The 21559-nt window shown below is 44.0% G+C and overlaps 3 protein-coding genes across 3 annotated transcripts; 1 reads left to right on the top strand and 2 right to left on the bottom strand.

Annotated features, from left to right (window-relative positions):
* Window positions 1-1043: 1043 nt before the first annotated feature.
* On the bottom strand, window positions 1044-1664 carry LOC131586347 (coronin-2A-like; the record flags this gene model as incomplete). Its single annotated transcript, XM_058853165.1, has 1 exon — window positions 1044-1664. A coding segment is annotated over one exon (621 nt), but the record flags the coding sequence as incomplete, so codon positions are not given.
* Window positions 1665-3594: 1930 nt separating this feature from the next.
* Window positions 3595-5075, top strand: LOC131586399 (coronin-2B-like). The gene has a single exon (XM_058853230.1). It carries the CDS (start codon window positions 3834-3836, stop codon window positions 4587-4589), a length of 756 nt encoding a protein of 251 aa, XP_058709213.1. The 5' UTR covers window positions 3595-3833; the 3' UTR covers window positions 4590-5075.
* Window positions 5076-7742: 2667 nt separating this feature from the next.
* LOC131586404 (E3 ubiquitin-protein ligase FANCL-like) lies at window positions 7743-21132 on the bottom strand. The gene is made up of 8 exons (XM_058853232.1): window positions 21020-21132; window positions 19141-19199; window positions 18061-18121; window positions 17227-17283; window positions 14898-14995; window positions 11300-11394; window positions 8929-8970; window positions 7743-7833 (listed from the first exon to the last, which is right to left on the bottom strand). The coding sequence occupies exons 1-7, from the start codon at window positions 21116-21118 to the stop codon at window positions 8948-8950; spliced, it is 492 nt and encodes a 163-aa protein (XP_058709215.1). The 5' UTR covers window positions 21119-21132; the 3' UTR covers window positions 7743-7833; window positions 8929-8947.
* Window positions 21133-21559: the final 427 nt, after the last annotated feature.

A 21559-nucleotide genomic window follows, 5' to 3' on the forward strand; every position in this document is an offset into this window, starting at 1 on the left:
TCCTTTTTGAAACCCTGCAAAGGTGCAGCTTTGTATCTTCCTGGTGCTTCCTTTCATTGCTTGATTTCCCTGCCCCTGTTTGTAATAACTTTCTCTGTTTAATGGTCCAAGAGAATTATGAGCAGCATCAGTGTTACCAAGCTAAATAAATCAATTATAGAACCAGTAAATGCTCACAGATGCATGATGGTGGTGGTGGGTGCTGTGGGGGAGGCTTGGTGAACAAGTTTTCCAGTTTTGCTGCTGGAAGTGTTTGCTCTGTGTGCTTTTTGTATCTGTGGGTCAATAAAAGCCACTTTCACTGCCTCAGTGAGGCCTTGGCTGCAGCTGGAAGTGGATAAGGAGGGAAGGAAGGGATGGGCTGGCACTGCCCACCCACAGATGTGGGGACTGGGAGGGCTCTCTGGGGTGCCAAGGAGCCAACAGTGGTGATCTGGCTCTGCTGTGGTTCCTCCTGAACAGACTGGGAGGAATAAGCTCAGGAAAAGTCTTTAATTGGGTTGCTTAAGCTCTGTGCCATCCATGTGGCTCCTCCAGGGGTGTCAGAGCTGACCTAAGCGCTCCCCAGAATGCTGAGGCTTCTTCTGCCCAAAAAGCTGGGGGCAAAAATCCTTCAGGGAGAGGCACAAAGAGGAACGGGCAGAGCCAAGAGGGGTGGTAGGGCTGTGCTGGAGCTGCCCAAGGAGGGGAAAAATGCCAAGGGAAGGTCATGAGCAGCACCCTGAGCTCCTGAACTGCCTTTTCTGCCTGCTCAAGGCACCTGAGCAGCTCCTGGAACAGCTCCTGCCCTGGTTGCTGCTCCATCCCTGCTCTGGGGCACTGATGGCAGCCTTGGTCCCATTCCCAGCTGCACCACTGTGGAGGCTAGCTTTAGAGCAAGCTGCAGGCCCCATGGCCTGCCAGACCTGCCTGAGAAGCTAGCCTGGGAATTTCATGGGAGGATTCAAAACAATCCTCAAAGACAGAAAACAGCCTGCAGGTGCTGTTTGTCTGTTCCCGTGTTTTCCTTGCAGGAGAAAGTCAGGGGGTGGTAAACCCCACTGACCAATGATGGTAATGTAGCACTTTAGTAACCAATAAGAGTTTCCTTTCTGTAGGACTGTTCCAGCACGAGGGTCTATCACACGTATCTTTCTGTCCCTGCAGGCAGTGGCAAGGAGACTGCCATCTGTGTTGAATGACATGGAGAGGACCACATCTTTGTGAGCATCAAGAATCTTCACTGGCTTTCGAAGAATGGCATCCTTGACTTCAAGGTTCCAGATAATGATCTTGTAGTCATAGCCAGAGCTGAAGAGGATGTTTTCAGCTGTGGGATGCCATTCAATCAGACCGACTCTTTGAGTATGCCCAAGAAGTTCTTTCTTCGGAGTGGTAATGTTTCTTTTTAGCAAGTGGTTTGGGATGTCCCAGATTTTAACTGTGGCATCTTCTGAACATGAGGCTATTACAAAGTCATTGAATGGGTTCCACTTGATGTCCAGAACATTTCCTTTGTGCCCACACACTTTGTGATAATGTGGATCAAGCTTGCCTGTCTGCTTGATGGGAATGACGAGGAAGGTGCCACCGCCCACGCACTCGGTCACCACCACAATGAAGTTGGGGTTCATGGCACAGAAGCTGTTGTCGTGGACATTGAGGGTGATGGTGTTGTGGTTTTGAACCAGTAATTAACAAAAAGGGGAAAAAAGAATTACTTATTTCTTGCTGTGAGATATGGATTAAAACAAGAGCAAACCAGGCATAAAACTTAAAAGGAATAAAGAAAGTTTATTGACAAACTACAAGAATAAGAACACCAGAATAAACTTTTAGAAAAAAAACCTTTTCATTTCTCACTGCCCATCATTCTTTTGTTCACATGACAACAGAGACAAAAACTTTAGAATTTTGATGGTTTAAACAATCTTAATTCTTTCTATAGTCTTTTCCTCAGTTTCTGTAGAGAAACAGAAGTTCCTTTCTGTTAATTTATGGAGTTTCTCACAAGAAAACTATTTTTGTTATAGTTTTCCATTTCTCTGATATCAGCTGCCCAGAGCTGCTGTTATCAAAGCCCACCTGTCCTGGGTTGATTATGATGTTAAATTGTATCCCCATTTGTCCACCTAACCCAGAGACAGGTTTTAGATTCTTAAAACTCCATCTGAGACTAAAAGTGAGTGGAAAAGAAGCACCGAGTCTGTTATCAGAGGCTGTACTTGCTCCCCCCGCATGAGGAGTTTTGACTACAGCACAGACAGACAACAAGACACAGATCGCCTTGGCTTTCCAACTAGCCGGAGCAGAGAGGTCTTCCTGGACTGTTTTCTTTCCCTTTTTTCTGAAATGAATCGAACCTGCTTTGTACTGGGGACTCGGGGGAGCACCGGGAGCTTGCACCCGTGGACTACCGGGAGCCCAGCCTGGGCAGCGGCATTTTCCAGCACCAGAGGGACTGATAACAGAGCAAACACCCACAGGAAAGAGACCCTCTGAAGTTTGTCATCTCTTCTGAAGGGCGAGAGGTTTTGTAACTTGATATCATTCATTTTTGTGCTGGGTGGTGCTGTGCCTGTGAAATAAACAGGTTTTTTCCACTTCTCTCAGAGAAATCTCTTCCTGAACCGGTTGGGGGGTGGGAGAAAAGGGCCACGTGGGTTTGCTTCCCGGGGGGGGGGAAGCCCCACTGGAGGTTTTCTCCTAAATTTGCCTTAAACCAGGACAAATACATTCATTGGCACCCAGCGCGTGGCACGAGAGAGTGGAAAAACCCTGTACTGATTGTATTGAAGTGGCAATTACTTTGTATTGGGATAAGATAAAGCAGTCCCTAGCCATCCAGCCATGCTGCTTGAATTAATAATGTCTTTTGGGGTGCAGGCCTTCATGTGTTTCTGGTCGCTAGGCTTTTTTGAGGTTTTAATACCTTTATGGTCCCTTGGTTTATTTACTTATCCACAACTAGCCCCGGTGTTGTCCCCAACACATAGCTTTTACAGTAGAGGGGCACGGACTAGAATAGCTATTGGGCTGGGCCTAGTGATTATGATTTACAAGAAGTTTATTCAGGTGCTGGAGTCTGTTCCAAATATAAAGGATTCATGGGTATGGTTATGCACCCAGTTTGTTAAAGGAGGAGCAGGGAACGAGGCTTTTCAACCTTTCCTTTCCTTCTTCTCCTCTGAATCGGTTACATCACTATTGGAGAGTGTTCAGTTCCCCCTGAATGTTAAGAGACCATCTTTCTGGCATTTAATCTGGTAAGTTTCCTCTATACAGTCTTCAGCCTCTCTAGAATGAGGGCTGAGATTTCTAGAGGGACTGATGAGACCCCTGAACCGAGCATGGAAAATCCTGAGTGGGGTGGAGAATGGGAGGATATGGGCCAAATCCTGAAGGAATTCTCTGACCCTGTAGTTTGGGACTTCCCACAAGAACAAATTCTGAATCCAGCTGAGGTGGGGAAATACCTGAAAGAGAAGTGTCAGGATGAGTCCAAAGAAAAAAAGATCATTGCAGTAAGCTGGGCCCTGGCATATGTGTACCGTGCATTGCTGGATACTGTAGGGCAGCGCTCCCTGCCGGGCAGCGGCCACAGCCCGGCCTCCTCCTCCTGCTCCACATCCTCCTCCTCCTCATCCTCCTCCTCCTCATCCTCCTCATCCTCCTCATCATCCTCATCTTCATCTTCATCCTCCTCCTCCTCCCCCCGGTTCCCGCCGCCGCCGCCGCCTCCTCCCCGCCGCACGACCGTGACCAAGGCTCCCGGAGCAGCCGCGGTTCGCTGAGCTCCGGCTCCATCCCGCGGGATCCGGAGGCTCCGGAGCAGCCGAGCGGGGCAGAGCTCCATGCGGGATCTGCACAAGGCCGAGGTGCTCGGGAGCAAACGCGGCCTGATGTCATGGCGGCCGCAGTACCGCAGCTCCAAGTTCCGGAATGTTTATGGGAAGGTGGCGAGCCGGGAGCTCTGCTTCGACGGAATTCCCATCACCAAGAACATCCACGACAATCATTTCTGCGCCGTCAACGCCCGATTCCTCGCCATCGTCACCGAGAGCGCCGGCGGCGGCTCCTTCCTGGTCATCCCGCTGGAGCAGACCGGCCGGATCGAGCCCAATTATCCCAAAGTTTGCGGCCACCAGGGAAACGTCCTGGACATCAAATGGAATCCCTTCATTGACAACGTCATCGCCTCCTGCTCCGAGGACACCTCGGTGCGGATCTGGGAGATTCCGGAGGGGGGATTGAAGCGGAACATGACGGAGGTGGCGCTGGAGCTGTTCGGGCACAGTCGGCGTGTGGGGCTCGTGGAGTGGCACCTGACCACCAACAACATCCTGCTCAGTGCCGGATACGACTACAAGGTGCTGATCTGGAACCTGGAGCTGGGCGAGCCGGTGAAGATGCTGGATTGCCACTCGGACGTGATCTCGTGCATGTCCTTCAACAGCGACGGGAGCCTCCTGGCCACCGCCTGCAAGGACCGGTGGCTGCGCGTCCTGGAGCCGCGCTCCGGGAAGGTCCTGCAGGAGGCGACCTGCAAAAATCACCGCGTCAACCGCATGGTTTTCCTGGGAAACACGTCTGCTGAAATTAGAAGATAAGATAGAGGAGAATCACAAAAAACTTAGAGATGAGATTAAAGAGGACCTTCTCCAAATCTCAGCAGTACAGATCAGAGGTCCTGGCACTCAACGCAGGCGTTCCCCAGATCGGGAGAGAAGGTATACCCCACGAGCTGAGCTGCGGTTCTACCTGCGTGATTGCGGAGAAAACATGAGGAGATGGGATGGGAAATCTACTGCAGCTCTGGCACAACGGGTGCGTGAATTGAAGGAGGAGAAGAGTCACAAAGGAAGTTCCACAAAAAGGGAAGCAGCTCCAGTTGCCCGTAGCCAAACTGCCAGGTATGATGATGATGACATGTCCGATCCCCTTGAAGGAACATCCAAGACATATACCAAAAGAAAGAAAGATAACCAGGCTTAGAGGGGCCCTGCCTCTAGCCAGGTAGAGGCTAGGGAAAATCGTGTTTTTTGGACTGTGTGGATTCGTTGGCCTGGCACATCAGAGCCACAACGATATGAGGCCTTGGTTGACACTGGTGCACAGTGCACACTAATTCCATCAAGACATGTAGGGGCAGAATCTGTTTCTATTGCTGGCGTGACAGGGGGATCACAGGATTTTACCTTGGTGGAAGCAGATGTGAGCCTGACTGGAAAGGAATGGAAGAAACACCCTATTGTGACAGGCCCAGAGGCCCCATGCATTTTGGGCATAGACTACCTCCGAAGTGGGTATTTCAAAGACCCAAAAGGATTCAAGTGGGCATTTGGAATAGCAGCTGTGGAGACAGAGGGTGTCCAGCAACTGAACACCTTGCCTGGACTGTCCGAGAACCCATCTGCAGTAAGACTTCTGAAGGTGAAAGAACAGCGAGTGCCAATTGCCACCTCAACGGTGCACTGCCGACAGTATAGGACAAATCGAGATGCTGTGATCCCCATCCACAAGATGATCCGAGAACTGGAGAGCCAAGGGGTGGTCAGCAAAACCCACTCACCCTTCAACAGCCCCATCTGGCCTGTGAGCAAGTCTGACAGAGAATGGAGATTGACTGTGGACTATCGTGCATTGAATGAAGTGACTCCACCGCTGAGCGCTGCCGTGCCGGACATGCTGGAGCTCCAGTACGAGCTGGAGTCCAAGGCAGTGAAGTGGTACGCCACTATTGACATTGCCAATGCATTTTTCTCCATTCCCTTGGCAGCAGAATGCAGGCCTCAGTTTGCCTTCACGTGGAGGGGAGTGCAGTACACCTGGAACCGACTGCCCCAGGGGTGGAAGCACAGCCCCACCATCTGCCATGGACTGATCCAGGCTGCCCTGGAAAAGGGTGAGGCTCCAGAACATCTGCAGTACATTGATGACATCATTGTGTGGGGGAACACAGCAGCAGAAGTGTTTGAGAAAGGAGAGAAAATCATCCAGATCCTCCTGAAAGCTGGTTTTGCCATCAAGAAGAGCAAAGTTAAGGGACCAGCTCGTGAGATTCAGTTCCTGGGGGTAAAGTGGCAAGATGGACGGCGTCAGATTCCTACTGATGTCATCAACAAAATCACAACAATGTCTCCACCAACTAATAAGAAGGAAACACAAGCTTTCTTAGGTGCCATAGGGTTCTGGAGAATGCATATTCCTGAATACAGTCAGATTGTGAGCCCTCTTTACCTGGTCACTCGGAAGAAGAATAATTTCCATTGGGGCCCTGAGCAGCAACAAGCCTTTGCTCAGATCAAGCAAGAGATCACCCATGCAGTAGCCCTTGGCCCAGTCAGAACAGGACCAGATGTGAAGAACGTGCTCTACTCTGCAGCCGGGAGCCATGGTCTGTCCTGGAGCCTCTGGCAGAAGGTGTCTGGTGAGAGTCGAGGTCGACCATTAGAATTTTGGAGTAGAAGCTATAGGGTCCGAAGCCCATTACACCCCAACAGAAAAAGAAATTTTGGCGGCCTATGAAGGAGTCCAAGCTGCCTCAGAAGTGATTGGCACTGAAGCACAACTCCTCCTGGCACCCCGACTACCTGTGCTAGGATGAATGTTCAAGGGAAAGGTTCCTTCCACCCATCATGCAACCAGTGCCACATGGAGCAAGTGGATTGCTCTTATCACACAGCGCGCCCGTATTGGTAAACTGAACCGCCCTGGGATTTTAGAAATAATTACAAACTGGCCTGAAGGTGAAAATTTTGGTCTCACAAATGAAGAACAAGAGGAAGTGACAAGGGCTAAAGAAGCTCCACCATATAACCAGCTTCCAGCAGAAGAAACACGCTACACTCTGTTCACTGATGGTTCCTGTCGCATCGTAGGAATGAACCGGAAGTGGAAAGCAGCCGTATGGAGCCCCACACGACAGGTCGCAGAGGCCACTGAAGGAGAAGGTGGATCAAGTCAACTTGCTGAACTCAAAGCTGTCCAACTGGCCCTGGACATTGCTGAAAGAGAGAGGTGGCCAAAGCTGTACCTCTACACTGATTCATGGATAGTGGCCAATGCTCTGTGGAGATGGCTAGAGAGGTGGAAAGAAGCTAATTAGCAGCGTAGAAGAAAACCAATTTGGGCTGCCAAAGAGTGGAAAGATATTGCTACCAGAGTAGGGAGACTACCAGTGAAAGTCCGCCACGTAAATGCCCATGTCCCCAAGAGTAGAGCTAATGAGGAACACCAAAATAATAAGCAGGTAGATCAGGCTGCGAAGATACAAGTGTCAAAAATAGATTTAGATTGAGAACATAAGGGAGAGTTGTTCCTAGCCCGATGGGCTCATGATGCCTCAGGTCATCAGGGTAGAGATGCCACCTATAAGTGGGCATGAGGCCGAGGGGTGGATCTACCCATGAGCAGCATTTCTCAGGTCATTCATGACTGTGAGACGTGTTGCACCCGTGGACTACCGGGAGCCCAGCCTGGGCAGCGGCATTTTCCAGCGCCAGAGGGACTGATAACAGAGCAAACACCCACAGGAAAGAGACCCTCTGAAGTTTTGTCATCTCTTCGGAGCGGCGAGAGGTTTTGTAATTTGATATCATTCATTTTTGTGCTGGGTGGTGCTGTGCCTGTGAAATAAACAGGTTTTTTCCACTTCTCTCAGAGAAATCTCTTGCCGAACCGGTTGCGGGGTGGGAGAAAGGGGCCACGTGGGTTTGCTTCCCGGGACGGGGGCCCATTGGACGTTTTCTCCCAAATTTGCCCTAAACCAGGACAAGTAGTTACCTGTGGCATCCAGGAAACAGCAAATGGAACAGGAAAATCCACAAGGCAATCTGGTGGTTCTGTAGGATACTGAGGGAGGGAAAGAAAATACTGTTTGGAATATTATTTTTCTTAGCAATTTAAAGTCAGACATACTCATCTTCCAAATTTGATAACAAAATACGAGCATTTAAAGGATTTTTCAGAACTTGGCTCTGAGAGGAAACAGTTTGTAAAACATTTTCAGGAATACTTTTGAATGTTAATTATCATTTAAAGAAGAAAGCTACATGCAAATGTTCTATATATCATGACTCAAACCTCCCGAGAGTGGCCCGGCTAGCTCAGTGAGGAGGTTTCTCCTCACTCCGGTTTCGAGCCAGCATATGTCTGTGGGGTTCACTGATTTTCTTCAGGAATCCGAGTCGCTAAAGCGAGAAAAGAAATCAGGGGTGGACTCTCTCCCTGGTTTACATTCCACAGTTTATTTATGTGAAGGGGAATCCAAAGGGCGAAAGACAAAAGATTTGGGGTTGGGGGGTCTCTTTTAACAGGGATTCTCGGAGGGAGGGAACATCAGAGAGAGAAGCAATTATTTTTCTCAGTAAGTACATCTTACAAACTTTCTACAAATCAAGGTTACCCACACCAAGATACGAAATAACAGACACCAACTTCTTCAAATGCCCACAAAGGTGTAGGAGTATCTTCCACAGAGGGGCAGAGGGGGAGAGAGTGGGGGGTGGCTTGTTTCCTGGAAACTCGGGGGGGAAAGAAATGGAAGGTAAGCACACCTTCCCAGCTTCCATAGCTCAGAGGCCTTGCCATAGCTCAGAGGTAAAACTCCCGTGTTGGAAAGAAAGTTCTCTCTGTTACCAGCCCTGCACTTTCCCAGGCTACCGAAACTTCAAGCAGCTGGAAATGCCAGCAGGGTCCTCTCTTTACTCCATCCGGCCTCTGGCAGTGGAGCTGAGGAGAAAAACTTCAGTAACCATGGTAACCTGACTTCAGGTAAACAACAGGAGAATGAGAAGCGGAGGGGGGAGGGGGGGCAGGGGGGAATCACAACTGAAAGAGGGGAAAAGACATATTTTAAGCTATCAACTGCTAACAAAAACTAACTTAACAACATTCTAACAACTTTACCACAACAATATCAGTATTTAGTAAAGGCAGCAGACTCACAGTTTTCCATGTTCAGTGGTCACAAAGGCACATTAAAGAAACCTTAAGACAAAGCGTGAAATATTTTTACAAATTTCTCCTCAATTACCCATACTGGATAGCAAAGTTTAAAAATCAAACAGTCAATTAATCAGTAACTAATTTTTATTTAAGCTAAACTATTTGTTCTGATTGGCAATGTTTTGTTTTTTAAAACTGAAAGTAATCTAGACTACTTAACTATTTAGAAAGAGACGAGTGAACATAGAACCAAAATTAAAACAAACCCTTAAGCCAAATTAAGAGAGAACAATGTGAAAATTTTTTAAAAGGCTGTATTTAAAAAAAAAAAAACAGCCATAAAATGTTTGATAACACCTTAGCTTATTACAGTTACAATCAAATGTGCGTGTCAGAAATCATCCTATCATTCTTTAGGACAATTTAAACAGTTATTGAATACAATATTTATATTGGTTTTCTGAGCATGCAGCTAACTTTATCTAGAGAAAGCATTTTCATACCCTTTGCCAGATCATTCAGATAATTACCAAAGTGTCTTAATTATTACACAACAGGCAAATCCTTGCAGTGGCCTATTTGAAGCCTTGGGGTCTGAAATGCTCCTACACTGATCTTAATCAAAGAAAGAGCATAACAAAAATAAACACACTTTTATTAAAGTATGTTATCGAAAGAAATGCCTTCCCAAAAAATACTTCAGCCAAGTCTTCTCAAATGCAGTGTCTGTGCGCACAAAGGCAAATCAAATCCCCACGCCACCAAAACAATGTTTCACACACAAATTTTGTCTGGCAAGTTTAAATGCCAGACATGGTTTCAAAAGGACAGGTAATTGACCCTTCATCATCGAAAACACTTGAAAACAAAATGAAAAAAAAGAAGCAAAAAAAGAAAAAAGACGATTACTTATTAAAACAGACAAGTCTGATCATCTAATCTTTTTATTACGTACATCTTTAGTTGTTAGATGGTGCTTTCTTCTGCTAAGAAGAATATTCAGCTATTTTATTACGATCAAAAGAACCCCACAAGTTTGTACAAGGACAGAAAATGAGAACCTCCATTCTCTCAGGACAGTGCTAAGTTAAGGCTGAACAGAACCAGCCAATGCACAAGTGTCAATGTTTGACCGTGACAGCTGCTTGGGAAAAAAGAATATTGCACTGTGAGTTTTTCTGCATTTTTATACTTTCAAACAGGAAAAATACTTTACTTCTGTTGTCCTAAGAGCAAGAAAGCCTTAGGGCAACAGGCTGCACGTAATTTCTAGTGTCACATGAAGCGTTGTATTTATCCCTTATAAACAACACAACCTGCTTCCTCTCCTTGCACATTAAATAGACCATAATTGTACTTCCTGATGGATTTCTTCCATCAGTGTATTTTATAATGGACTGACTAGCAAATTAATTATGCACTCATTACCCTCTGCATGTAGAACAGTTTTACTCTTTTTAAAAATCCACTTGAGCAACACTCATTCCCTAACGGTATATTTTCCCCTCCTTTTCCCCTTTCAAAGGGGAAGCTTGTTCATGTTATGCAAGACTGAAAAACTCCTGGTTTCTAGAAGAAGAGGATGCCTGTGAAGGTGGGATTTAATTCTACAATACTGTGCCCCCTCCTCATGCTTTCAAGATTATAACTCAAGATGATGGGCCACAGATTGTCCCAAACAACAACACCCAGACACTTTTAGATCCCTTTTTCCCCTGGACTGATTTTCTGAAGACAACAGTTATTGACAAGCAATTGTCACCACACAGCCTGGATATTCGCAGTCTCTGATGAGAGATTTATGCCTTGAAATGAGACAGTCTATGAAGAAACGTTGTAACTTGAGTTCAGTGACAAGTACCAGGAAGAATTAAAATCATTCTCTTTCTGCAAATGCCAGGGGTTTGATTTGCAAGTACTGTCAAAATGAGACATTTATTTAGACTAAAAAGAAATAACTTTTCTGTCTGACTTCAGTTTTTCATAAATCTTTACATCTCTGACTTTAACAGCAAGACTTGTTAATAACCAACCCAACATCTTCTAATTCTTGTTCTATGCACAGTCTCTGGATGGAGTGATAATGAAGGAAAGTCTCCCAGATGGCTTTGTCTGCAATCCAGTAAAATTAGTGCAATATCAAAGTTTTTTTCATGTGATGCACTATTGCATCTTACAGATAACCATAATCCAATATTAATTTTAAATATAGTCAGTCTGAAAACCCTCAAATAAGGAAAATATAACTGACCTATCACCTTGCAGAACAGACACACCAGCAAACAAACCAATCCTCTAAAATCCTAATGAATTAAGAAAAATGGATTTATTTCAAGGCAGCCTCAAGGTATTTTGTCCCACATCAATTTACCTTTGCATTTAACTTGAGAGTGATGAGATGCTGTCAACCACAAATCTTCAGCTTTTAACTTGACTGTGGTCAGCCCAGTGTCCACATAGGCCACTCTGGAATAGAGAAGAAAACTCTCAGAGCCCTGCAAGAAGCGCAGATTGAAAGGTCTGTAATACTCTGATTAGTCTGTTACAAATATTAATCAGAGGGAATCCTATATGCCAAGCATTTCTACTGCTGCAGATTTACTGCTGTTAATACACCAGCCTCGTGCCTAATGCAGTCATAGATCTCTGGGTTATTTACAGCGTGTGTCAGGGCTCGTGCTGTGGTCAGTGAGCACCGTGTTTCAGTTTTCCATCACCGGAACCTTTGACACACACACAGCACGTTCCTGCCAGCCTCTACTTATGTACACGTTAAACATCCTCTCAAATCTTTGATCCATTTCGGCGGTTTCATACTCCATGAGACTTTCATGCTCTTGATTTGCTTTTCTCTTCAATGAAGTTCTCTTTTATTATCAATGCTATTATTGTGGGAAATTCAGTGCATATTGGTTCATATTCTGAAATCAATTTTCTGCAGAAAAGAGTACCCAAGCAGGTACAAAATGAGTTATTTATGATGATTTGCCTTCATTTCATGTCAGTTTTACACTGTATTCATGCACCCTAACAAGCAGAAAGTACATACTAAATGTGAATGAGTTTTAAAACTTCTCAATCTTTGCTTTAGGTGTGACTGGTTTGTGCCTCCCACCACACTGAAGATGGATACAATTGTAAAATATATTGTTCTCTAAAGGTGGATTCTGCTTAGTAGCTTCAACAACTGCCCAAAAGGTTCAAACCTCTCCATGTATTTACCAGTAAACTGGGTATGTGGATATTTTGGCACTTTTACTATCTCATTCCTGTGTAAAGATAAAAAGCAGTTCAAGATAACTGCACAACTTATCACCCAGGCTGATGAAAAGGTGTAACAGAGTTCAGAGAGATCATCTGCTTGCAGGCCTAAGCAACATTTATTTTTTTAAACCGCTACATAGTAGAAAAAGGCACACGGTTCTCTCAAGTGAAACTGGCAATGGAGTTGTAGAGGTTTGGGGAAGAAAAAGTAGATGTACACTAAAGGGTTGCACATCCCTAGGAAGGAAGTGAAAAGAAGAAAATTATCTGCATAAATAGGCTCAATAGGAGGCAACTTAAAAATACAGATGGAAAAAGCAGTAGTGGTAGTAAGAAGGGAGAGAGAGATCATTTCATGTTTAATGCTGATTAATGCAATATTAAAGAGACCTGCAGATTTCTGGGACTATTTCTCCACAACAGCTGAAAGAAAGACAAGTCTTGATAAAAGTGTCATTCAGCTGGAACCAGGTGAACTTGATATACTTAGAATTAGAGGATTCTTTCTCTGACTGGGGGAGAAGAATCATTAATCCTGCTTCGTTCCAACTTTACCTCGAAAGTGTACCAGTTTTATAAAGATGAGAAACTACCTCTATACCACCCTTCCATCTACTGCTTCCTGAACCAGCAGCTAAGGTCCAGCACAGATGCTGCAGTGAAAAATGCAGCAGTGTCCACACCAAAGCACAACTGGAGCCTGCAGCACTCTGCTCCAAAGATCCACAGCAAAGGAAAACAGAAAAATTCAAAGGATGCTGCTGAGGTGTCAGGGATTTTACCTGTTCTGACATTCATCTTGTTTGGACCACTTCAATCTTGATTTATAAGAAAAGGCTGGATTCTTTCAGCTTAAAGTCACACTTTTTGTATAAACACATACGGAATTGTGTACAGAAGGTGATATTTCACTTAAACAGACTTTTATACCTCTCCAGGCTCCATCACTTTATCAGAGGGAAAAAAAAAACGAAAAATACAAAAAAAGGAATAAAAGGAATCAGCATAAAGATGGAAAGCCTCAGGTAAATCTCTGAAGTCCAGCATGACAGACAAATGACTGAGAGCATAGGACCAGGCAGGATTCCCTGGAAATGGAGAAGGCAAGAGGAGAAGATATTTCATATGAAATGAATGGCAATGGAGCAAGCAAAAGAGCTTTGAGATTTGAGACAACATGGGCTTAAGAGATATTGGCAACCTTTATGAATCCTCATGAGGGTGATAAGAGTCCTAAAGGTGTTTTATAGTTGATAATTTGCCTTCCCAGGCAAATTGTCACTGACTCAACCAGTTTCATTAAGGGGAAGTATTAGAAGAGCCAATAACTTCCCATTTTTCAGGTGGGTTTGGGTGCAGTCAGCTTTCAGCATGACCCAAAACTTGCTAGGAATGAGTAAATCTGGGGTACAGAACAAGCAAGGGTTTGTCCTAAAAAAAAATCCTTAACTAAAGCTCAAGGTGTGAGCAGTGATTGCTCCTCACTACCAGCACCAAACACAGGCAGTTCTGCTGAAAGATCATTGCAGGATGTTCTGTAACTGCCAAGCAAATAAAGCATCACTTACAACTCACAATCAGTCTCAGTTAAGAGGGTCTCTTAGAGAGTCACTTTAGTGTTAAAAGCACTCCGAAATCAAAGGTGTGACTTGCTAATGGACTTCACATTGCCTGTCCAGGTCATCCTGCTTCCACGTCGGAGTAAACCCGATGCGATTCCCCATGTGCAGCGGAGTCCTTTGATTAATCACTGGCTTCTCCAACCTTCCTTCAAGATTTTGGTTTTTTGGGTTTGAGTTTTTTTGTTTGTTTGTTTGTTTTTTGATTGGTGTTTTTGTTTTTCATCCATTTTGGGAGAACAAACATAACTGAAAATTTATTTCCCGTGTGTTTAAGAAATTTTACCTGATATTCTCCGATTTGAGTCTGTGAAATTTAAATAGAATACGGCACAATTACATATTAACAATGGCAATCGCCGACACAATCTTCAGCTGATTTCACGAGGGTGTTTTACATCTTTAAATAAAAGTGGGCCCTCAAAACAAATTCCCACTTAATGTTAGTCACATCTTGTTTATCTATATAGAAATCAGATGGGAAAACTCAAAACTGTTCTTACAACTAAGGCTTCTTTATTTCATTTAGCACAATATACACTTGTTAAAGTTTTGGGTTGAGTTTTTCATATTCTCCCCTCCACTCATGAATTTTTTTGGTGGATTTACCTTTCTGTGGAATAAACTGTAAATTCCTCTAAGAAGATCCTTGTGTTCTTGAAAGCAGGTTCTTAAAAAGTTATTATTCTAATTCTAGAAAACGTATGAAATGTTTTTATTCAAACATAAAGGTACATGACGGTCAACCATAATCTGTAGCAATAGTCACAACTAGCTGTACAAAACAGGGAAAAAGAGAACTACTAATATTGACATTAAATATGTTTAATATACCAGTAGTTTATAGGTCAAAGAAGAAGTGATTTCTTAGTAGAGTATCACCTTTCAGCTTAGTTATTTGAGACAGAAAATATCCCTTCAGTTGATACAGGTTTGTTGGGTGTTTTTAATTTAAAAACAAAGCAAAGTCAGTTTCTGAATAGAGTAAATGAACAGAACAAGCACATCTGATACGTTCAACTCACAAATACGAAAGAGGAATAGATTTCTAACGATGATGTTTGTTAAGAACTAAAATAATCATACCTATTCCAGCCCAGTATTTCTAGATCTCTGACAAGACAGGAGTAGTATTCTGGAGGCCGTGAGATGTGCAGGTCTTGTGTGTTTTTTAAAGCAATTTCCTGTTTAAAAGAACATTAAAAACATCGTTAAGGGCAATTTCAATATTTTTGCATCTATTTAGTTATTTTTGCAATTAATTCGGAAATATTAAGCTTATGTAAAATTAACTGTACACTGCATTTGTTTAGTTATAGCCTCCAGCTAAAGCAGATAAAGAAGCTGTTCGATAAATTACTTCAGATACTGGTAATGAAAACATCTGCAACTTAAAAAAAACCCCACAGATGTTGACAACGGAGTCTTCAGAGGCAAATATCAAATGTGCCTCTTTTTCAGCTAATAAATTTGAAGTCAAGCATCTTGACTGAAAGAACACTTCAAAATAAGGTTCTATTAAGCCCACAGCTGTCTCCTTGGCTCTGCTGCCACAAAGGACAACACATCTATGATATTTCCCATATTTTATATCTATATAAACTTCATATAGCAATGAAAAACCAAAATCAGTTTCTCAGTTTCAACATCACAGGATCCCTTAGAGTAAGTTTTGGTACAGACACTCGCCAAGAATGTAGTGATGTCTCAAAAAGAAGTTTTTATTGAAAAGTTAACATTACTACGAAAAATAAGCCCTAACCATGTGTTTCAGTTGTGTTGTGCTACTTGTTCTCTAAAAGTGCATTTAAGTTAAAATTATGCTTACAGGACACACACATTTATGACATTTAGAATAAAATTATTAATAATTTAAAATAAATTTAAATGAAAACATAATTTATAAGACAAGTTTAACAATCATTTCTGCCCAGTTCTCCCACACCATCATCAGTGTTTTCATTCTCTGCAGTAACTGGGGATCGCTATTTTGCCATTTGGAATGGATTATACTTTCACTGCATTCTCATTTTCTGAGTGCTTGTGTAAGTAAGCAAATAGATTGGAATAACTATTGTAAAATATTCCAAAATAGACATTCTTATTCAGGCCCATTCCAAGCAAAGCAGAGCAGAGCAGAGCAGCAGTGTAATGCCAGGAGGAACTGCTGCTGCAGTTTTGAATACTTTCTCTGTTTTATTCCTGAAATAAAGTAGGTTGGATGAAGTATTCATCAGCAAGAATGTTCACAGAATAATGTTTTACTATTAGATAAGAAGTCCCAGTTTCATGTTTATTAAAGGGTTTCCTACTCTTCAACCCCAGACCTGGAAATCTTCTAAAAGAAGAATAAACAGCAGCCTCTGAAATATTAGGGGGAAAAAAAAAAAAATCTTCCTGCGTGTATTTGTCAAATTGTTACACAGGTGAAAGCACCTTCAGCAACCCACTGACTGTATAACCCATTGTATAATTACAAGCCTGCTTTACCATTGTCCTGGGTTGATTATGATGTTAAATTGTATCCCCATTCGTCCACCTAACCCAGAGACAGGTTTTATATTCTTAAAATTCCATCTGAGAGTAAAAGTGAGTGGAAAAGAAGCACCGAGTCTGTTATCAGAGGCTGTACTTGCTCCCCCCACATCGGGAGTTTTGACTACAGCACAGACAGACAACAAGACACAGATCGCCTTGGCTTTCCAACTAGCCGGAGCAGAGAGGTCTTCCTGGACTGTTTTCTTTCCCTTTTTTCTGAAATGAATCAAACCTGCTTTGGACTGGGGACTCGGGGGAGCACCAGGAGCTTGCACCCGTGGACTACCGGGAGCCCAGCCTGGGCAGCGGCATTTTCCAGCACCAGAGGGACTGATAACAGAGCAAACACCCACAGGAAAGAGACCCTCTGAAGTTTGTCATCTCTTCTGAAGGGCGAGAGGTTTTGTAATTTGATATCATTCATTTTTGTGATGGGTGGTGCTGTGCCTGTGAAATAAACAGGTTTTTTCCACTTCTCTCAGAGAAATCTCTTCCTGAACCAGTTGGGGGAAAAGGGCCACGTGGGTTTGCTTCCTGGGGCGGGGGAAGCCCCACTGGAGGTTTTCTCCTAAATTTGCCCTAAACCAGACAATAACAGGAATTCCAAGAAAATCACTGTAAAGAGGATCTCTATACTGAGATCCCTCGCTGGGATTCTAAATTTTCTATAATACTCCAAATTCCAAAGAATACAGTCACTTAAATAGGATATTCATACAACTGTTACATGAACAGCATGTATACAAAATCACTTCTTTTTATTAAAAAAAAAAAAAAGCAAGCTATAAATCTATGGAACAGTAACCTGTAAAAACTGCAAGTGAAACCCAAAGCTCTAAGAGCCTCCCATGTCCCACACATATATTCTGCCACTCACCAAAATAGTTTTCAGTTCCACCACAAAGCTGACAAGATCTGGGCAGCTCTGCAGCCTCTGGAGGAAAGAGAGGATTAGTTAATTTTCTGCAACTCGTAACTTCTGGTGGTTCAGCCCAACTCTTTTTCTGGTATTGTTAAACTAAACACAAAAAACCTCAAGTGTACACCACATGTTTACATTTCTCAGTTACAGAAGAGAACTTCCAGGAAACTTTATGGAGAAGGAAACATCCCCTGGCATCACTCATTTATGTATTTATGAACCCACATCCATGAGATACAGTGTCTCAACCAACACCATGGCAAAGGTTCCTCCTTGGAATCAAAGCATTCTTTAGGACTCAAAGGCTGCTGTATCCTCACTCCAAAGCTTCCTTTGGGTACTCAGGTGTAATTTAGATCCCAAGAATGAACTGAGTCTATTAAAAATTAATGTGAATTCTCCCCTGTGCATTTGAATGAACAACTTGTAAAGAAGTAAATACGTTAAAAAAAGAAGACAAAATCTGTTTCTAATTGAGAGGGTGAAGAAAAATTCCAGTAAAAATGTCATCATTTATTAAAAATTGTTCTAGCCTGATGTCAAAAAAATAAAAGATAAAAGTTGAATAAAAGTAAATATTCACTGAATTCCATCCATTTCTCATTATATTTACTTGCAAATCCTCATCCATTTAAAAAAAACAAAAACATCCTGGCTCTACAATGAAAGGGAGGCTCTTTAGCCCTTTTAGAATAGGTGCACGAGCACAAGCTTTTCAGAATCCTTATAAACAAAGATTTAAGACTGTTTAATAATCATATTTAAATAAGTGGTTTTAAACTGGCATACCTGCTTTAAAATGTGCCGACATCCACGCAGGATCTTCTTCAGACGCCAGCTGCACTCTATCCTAGGCAAACAAGAGTTTTGTAGAGATTTTAAATTCACAGTACATGATTTTTAGAAGACAGCAGAAAGCCTTCTACACACAACAGCTTTTCTTGGAAAAAAACCAAAGGAACGAAACAATACTTCAGAACTGCTTTGAGTTTTGTGTTCAAAGTTACTTAAAACTTCCAAATGTTACTATGTCAAAGCCCATTAAAAATTAAGCATCCACCTGCAAAAGCCCTTTCTGTGCCAAAAACAACAACATAATCCTTGCAAGCAAGTGTGACTTCATAAAATCCACTAATATTTAAAAGTGATAACCTGAAAATGTCAAAGTTACCTTTGTGATGCAGTTTTAATCACCCAACCTAGAATGTAATAAAGCTGTGGAATACCACATCTGCTCCCAGTTTGGAGCTGGCTGGCCCAGGCAGAACCATGGAATACAAACTTAAAGGCTCACCCATGTAGGTGCAGTAGCCCCTTTCATCCCACTTGCCACTGACTGCTGGGATAAACGGAAATAAGAACAAAGCTTTCAAGGAAAAGTTGGGTCATACCAATTAATACACAGAAACAGCAAACAGAAAATGAAGTTTAAAAGCTCTGTTATCCATCATTGCTTAAATTGCTCACCTAATTGCTTAAATTTACAGCTTTGCACTGAATTTTCTGTTTCTGAAATGGTCACATCTAAATGATCTATAAATATAAATTATATAAAAATATAATTTTTTCCCAAGTACATTGCTTCATGTATGTAAATACAACCAATTAATTACAACATGTTTCAAAGTTAATTAACAACAAAATATTTTGATATAGGCGATGCTTATCGTCAGCATTCATTAACACTGGTGCTGTGCAATTTTATTGCAAGGTTAAGATGAAACCAGTGCAAATTAACCAGTGCAAATTAATTAATAACACTGATATTGGGAAAAAAAAGAATAACTCGTTTTCATATCCATTATTGCTTTTATCAAAATTAACTTTGTAACATCACACTTAGAAAGTGCTATCATAAAAGTCTCTTACCTGGCATTTTTCAGTTGCAAATCCACCGGCAGCAGTAGCCTGATGTGGAAGTCTCCACCCTTGAAAAGAAGTATTTAGTTAACAGGAAGGTCAGAAAAGAAAAATATTAGACACTTGTGGGAACGATTCCCCATCAGATCAGCTACTAAGGAAAAAACTCTGTCTTTTCTCTCTTTCAGGAATACTAATCAGAATCTCTTTCCTTAGGGATAAAAAGCAGCATGAGTGACAAGTACAAATAATGTTGATTTTAATTCTTAAGTTGAAATACTCTTGACCTTTAATTTACAATATTCAGCAAAAACTCTTCAGTACATCACATTTCATAAAGCAAACATAACACTTTTCAGGAGAAAAATAAACATTATCCAAATCTGGACAAGACCGAAACACATAATGTAATCCAAGTCATTCTGCTGTACATGGAAGTTTATCTTCAACTTGAGTCAAAGTCAAAACAGATGCTTATCTAAGAAGTAACTACACAAAAAAGAACCTTGGGCACTGCTCCACAGCACATTTCATCAGCATTTTACAAACTGAAAACAAAAACAGCCCCAGGTACATAAATTTAACTTCTTTTCTTGTTAGTGCAATCTACATGCAGCGGCTTCTAAATCCCCCCTACTTGTATTTGCAGTCCTTACTGAGGCCCTCCTCCTACTTTCTTACAGGTTGATCAAATTAAAACTGAAATACAGAAAGTTGGTGAAGCCCCAAAGCATAGGGGACAGATAACTTATCTTAAAACTTTTATTCCAGACCCTATCCCAGCTCTGCACACCTTGAAGCTAGGAGTACTGGGTCTCCAGCACAAGCAAGGCATGGACACGCTGGAGTTAATCCAGGGAGGAGCTCTGAAGGTGGCCAAGAGCTCAAAGCATCTCCCATGCCAGGAAAGCCTGAGGGAGCTTGGACTGTTTAGCCTGGAGAAAAGAGGGACTGGGGAAGGACTAAAAAATGTACAGCCAGACCTGAGCGACACAAACCGACAGGCTAAGGTGACAGAAAGACAGGAAATGTCACCTGAATGGAATGAAAAATAACCCTAATTTATAGATAAGGGGGGGATCAGAGACTGGAACAGGCCATCTAAGAGGTTGCACAATCTCAACGCTTGCAGATGTTCACAACCCGACTGAAAATGGCCTAAAGCAACCTGCTGAAGGCAGAGGACCTCCAGAGGTTCCTTTCAGTCGCAATGTCAGCTACGTTTTTGACAATGCTAGGGGGCACAGCCCAGGTCTTTTGCCATCTCCTTAGAGGAGTAAAGCCCCGCGCTATTTCTAAATTAAAATACACCGTTCAGAGCTCTGTCTGTGTGATATTTTAAGGAGCCACAGCGGCACAGTGTCAGTGATGGCAAAGCTGGGTTGGGAGCATCCTCCTCACCCTGCCTCAGGCGCTGTTCTGCCCCCCGCCCCGCGCTTTCCGCACCCCGAGGGACGATGCACCGCCTCAGCTGAAGTAAGTAAAGGAAATAAACCGCCTCACAAGTAAAGAAAAAGCAAACACCCGCCATCAGTCATTTACGTCCACTTTTACCACAGGCCACGAACGCGGGCACATTCAGCCTTGCCCCAAAACCACTTTCGTCAGCACAACTAACCCAGCCCAGAAGGCAGCAGGAAGCCATTCCCTGGGCAAACCCGCGGGACGGCGGCGGGATCCCTCAGGGCAGGGAAACGGCATCGCCCGACTCACATTCCCCGTGGCTCAGCCAGCAACTCCGGCAGAGCGGAAAGCGCTTCCCCCTCAGACCAGGCGCGACACGGCGGGAAGCGCTTCCCCCTCCCCAGACCCGGCAGGGCGGGAAGCAACCCCCCCCCTCCGCCTCGGAGTAAAGTCCGCCGGCCGAGGGGCGCCCGGGCTGCGGTACCTGGGCAGTGACAAAGCCCTCGTAGGCGGCGCCGCGGCGGTCCTGCGGCAGCAGCAGCAGCGGCGGGCAGTGCCGGAGCAGAGCCCGCGCTCCCGCCATGTTCCCGCCCGCCGCCGCCGTTCGAAAGCGAGGCCCCGCCCCCGCCGGCGGGCGGCGCGCGCGCCCGAGGGCAAGGGAAGGGCGGGCTCTTGAGGGGCGGCGCGCGACGCTGAGGCGGGCGCGCGCCTGAGGTGACGAGCGTGTCGCTGAGGGGAGGAGCGCGCCTGAGGAGGGGGTACGCCTGAGAGGAGGGTTGTGTCGCTTAGAGGAGCATCGCTGAGGCGGGGGGAGTGCGTGTCACTGAGGGCAGCGCACTCGAGGAAAAGAGCACTCCTGGGGGACCACACCTGAGGGGAGGGTTGTGTCGCTGAAGGGAGTACACCTGAGGAGGGGGAAGCGCACCTGAGGGGAGGAACGCCCTCGAGGGGTGAGGTGCGTGCCACTGAGGGGAGCGCACCTATGGAGAGGCGAAGGCCTGAGGGGAGAAGCGCGCTGCGCTGG

The sequence above is a fragment of the Poecile atricapillus genome, chromosome 19, assembly GCF_030490865.1.
Source record: "Poecile atricapillus isolate bPoeAtr1 chromosome 19, bPoeAtr1.hap1, whole genome shotgun sequence".
In the NCBI taxonomy this organism is placed as follows: Eukaryota; Metazoa; Chordata; class Aves; order Passeriformes; family Paridae; genus Poecile; species Poecile atricapillus.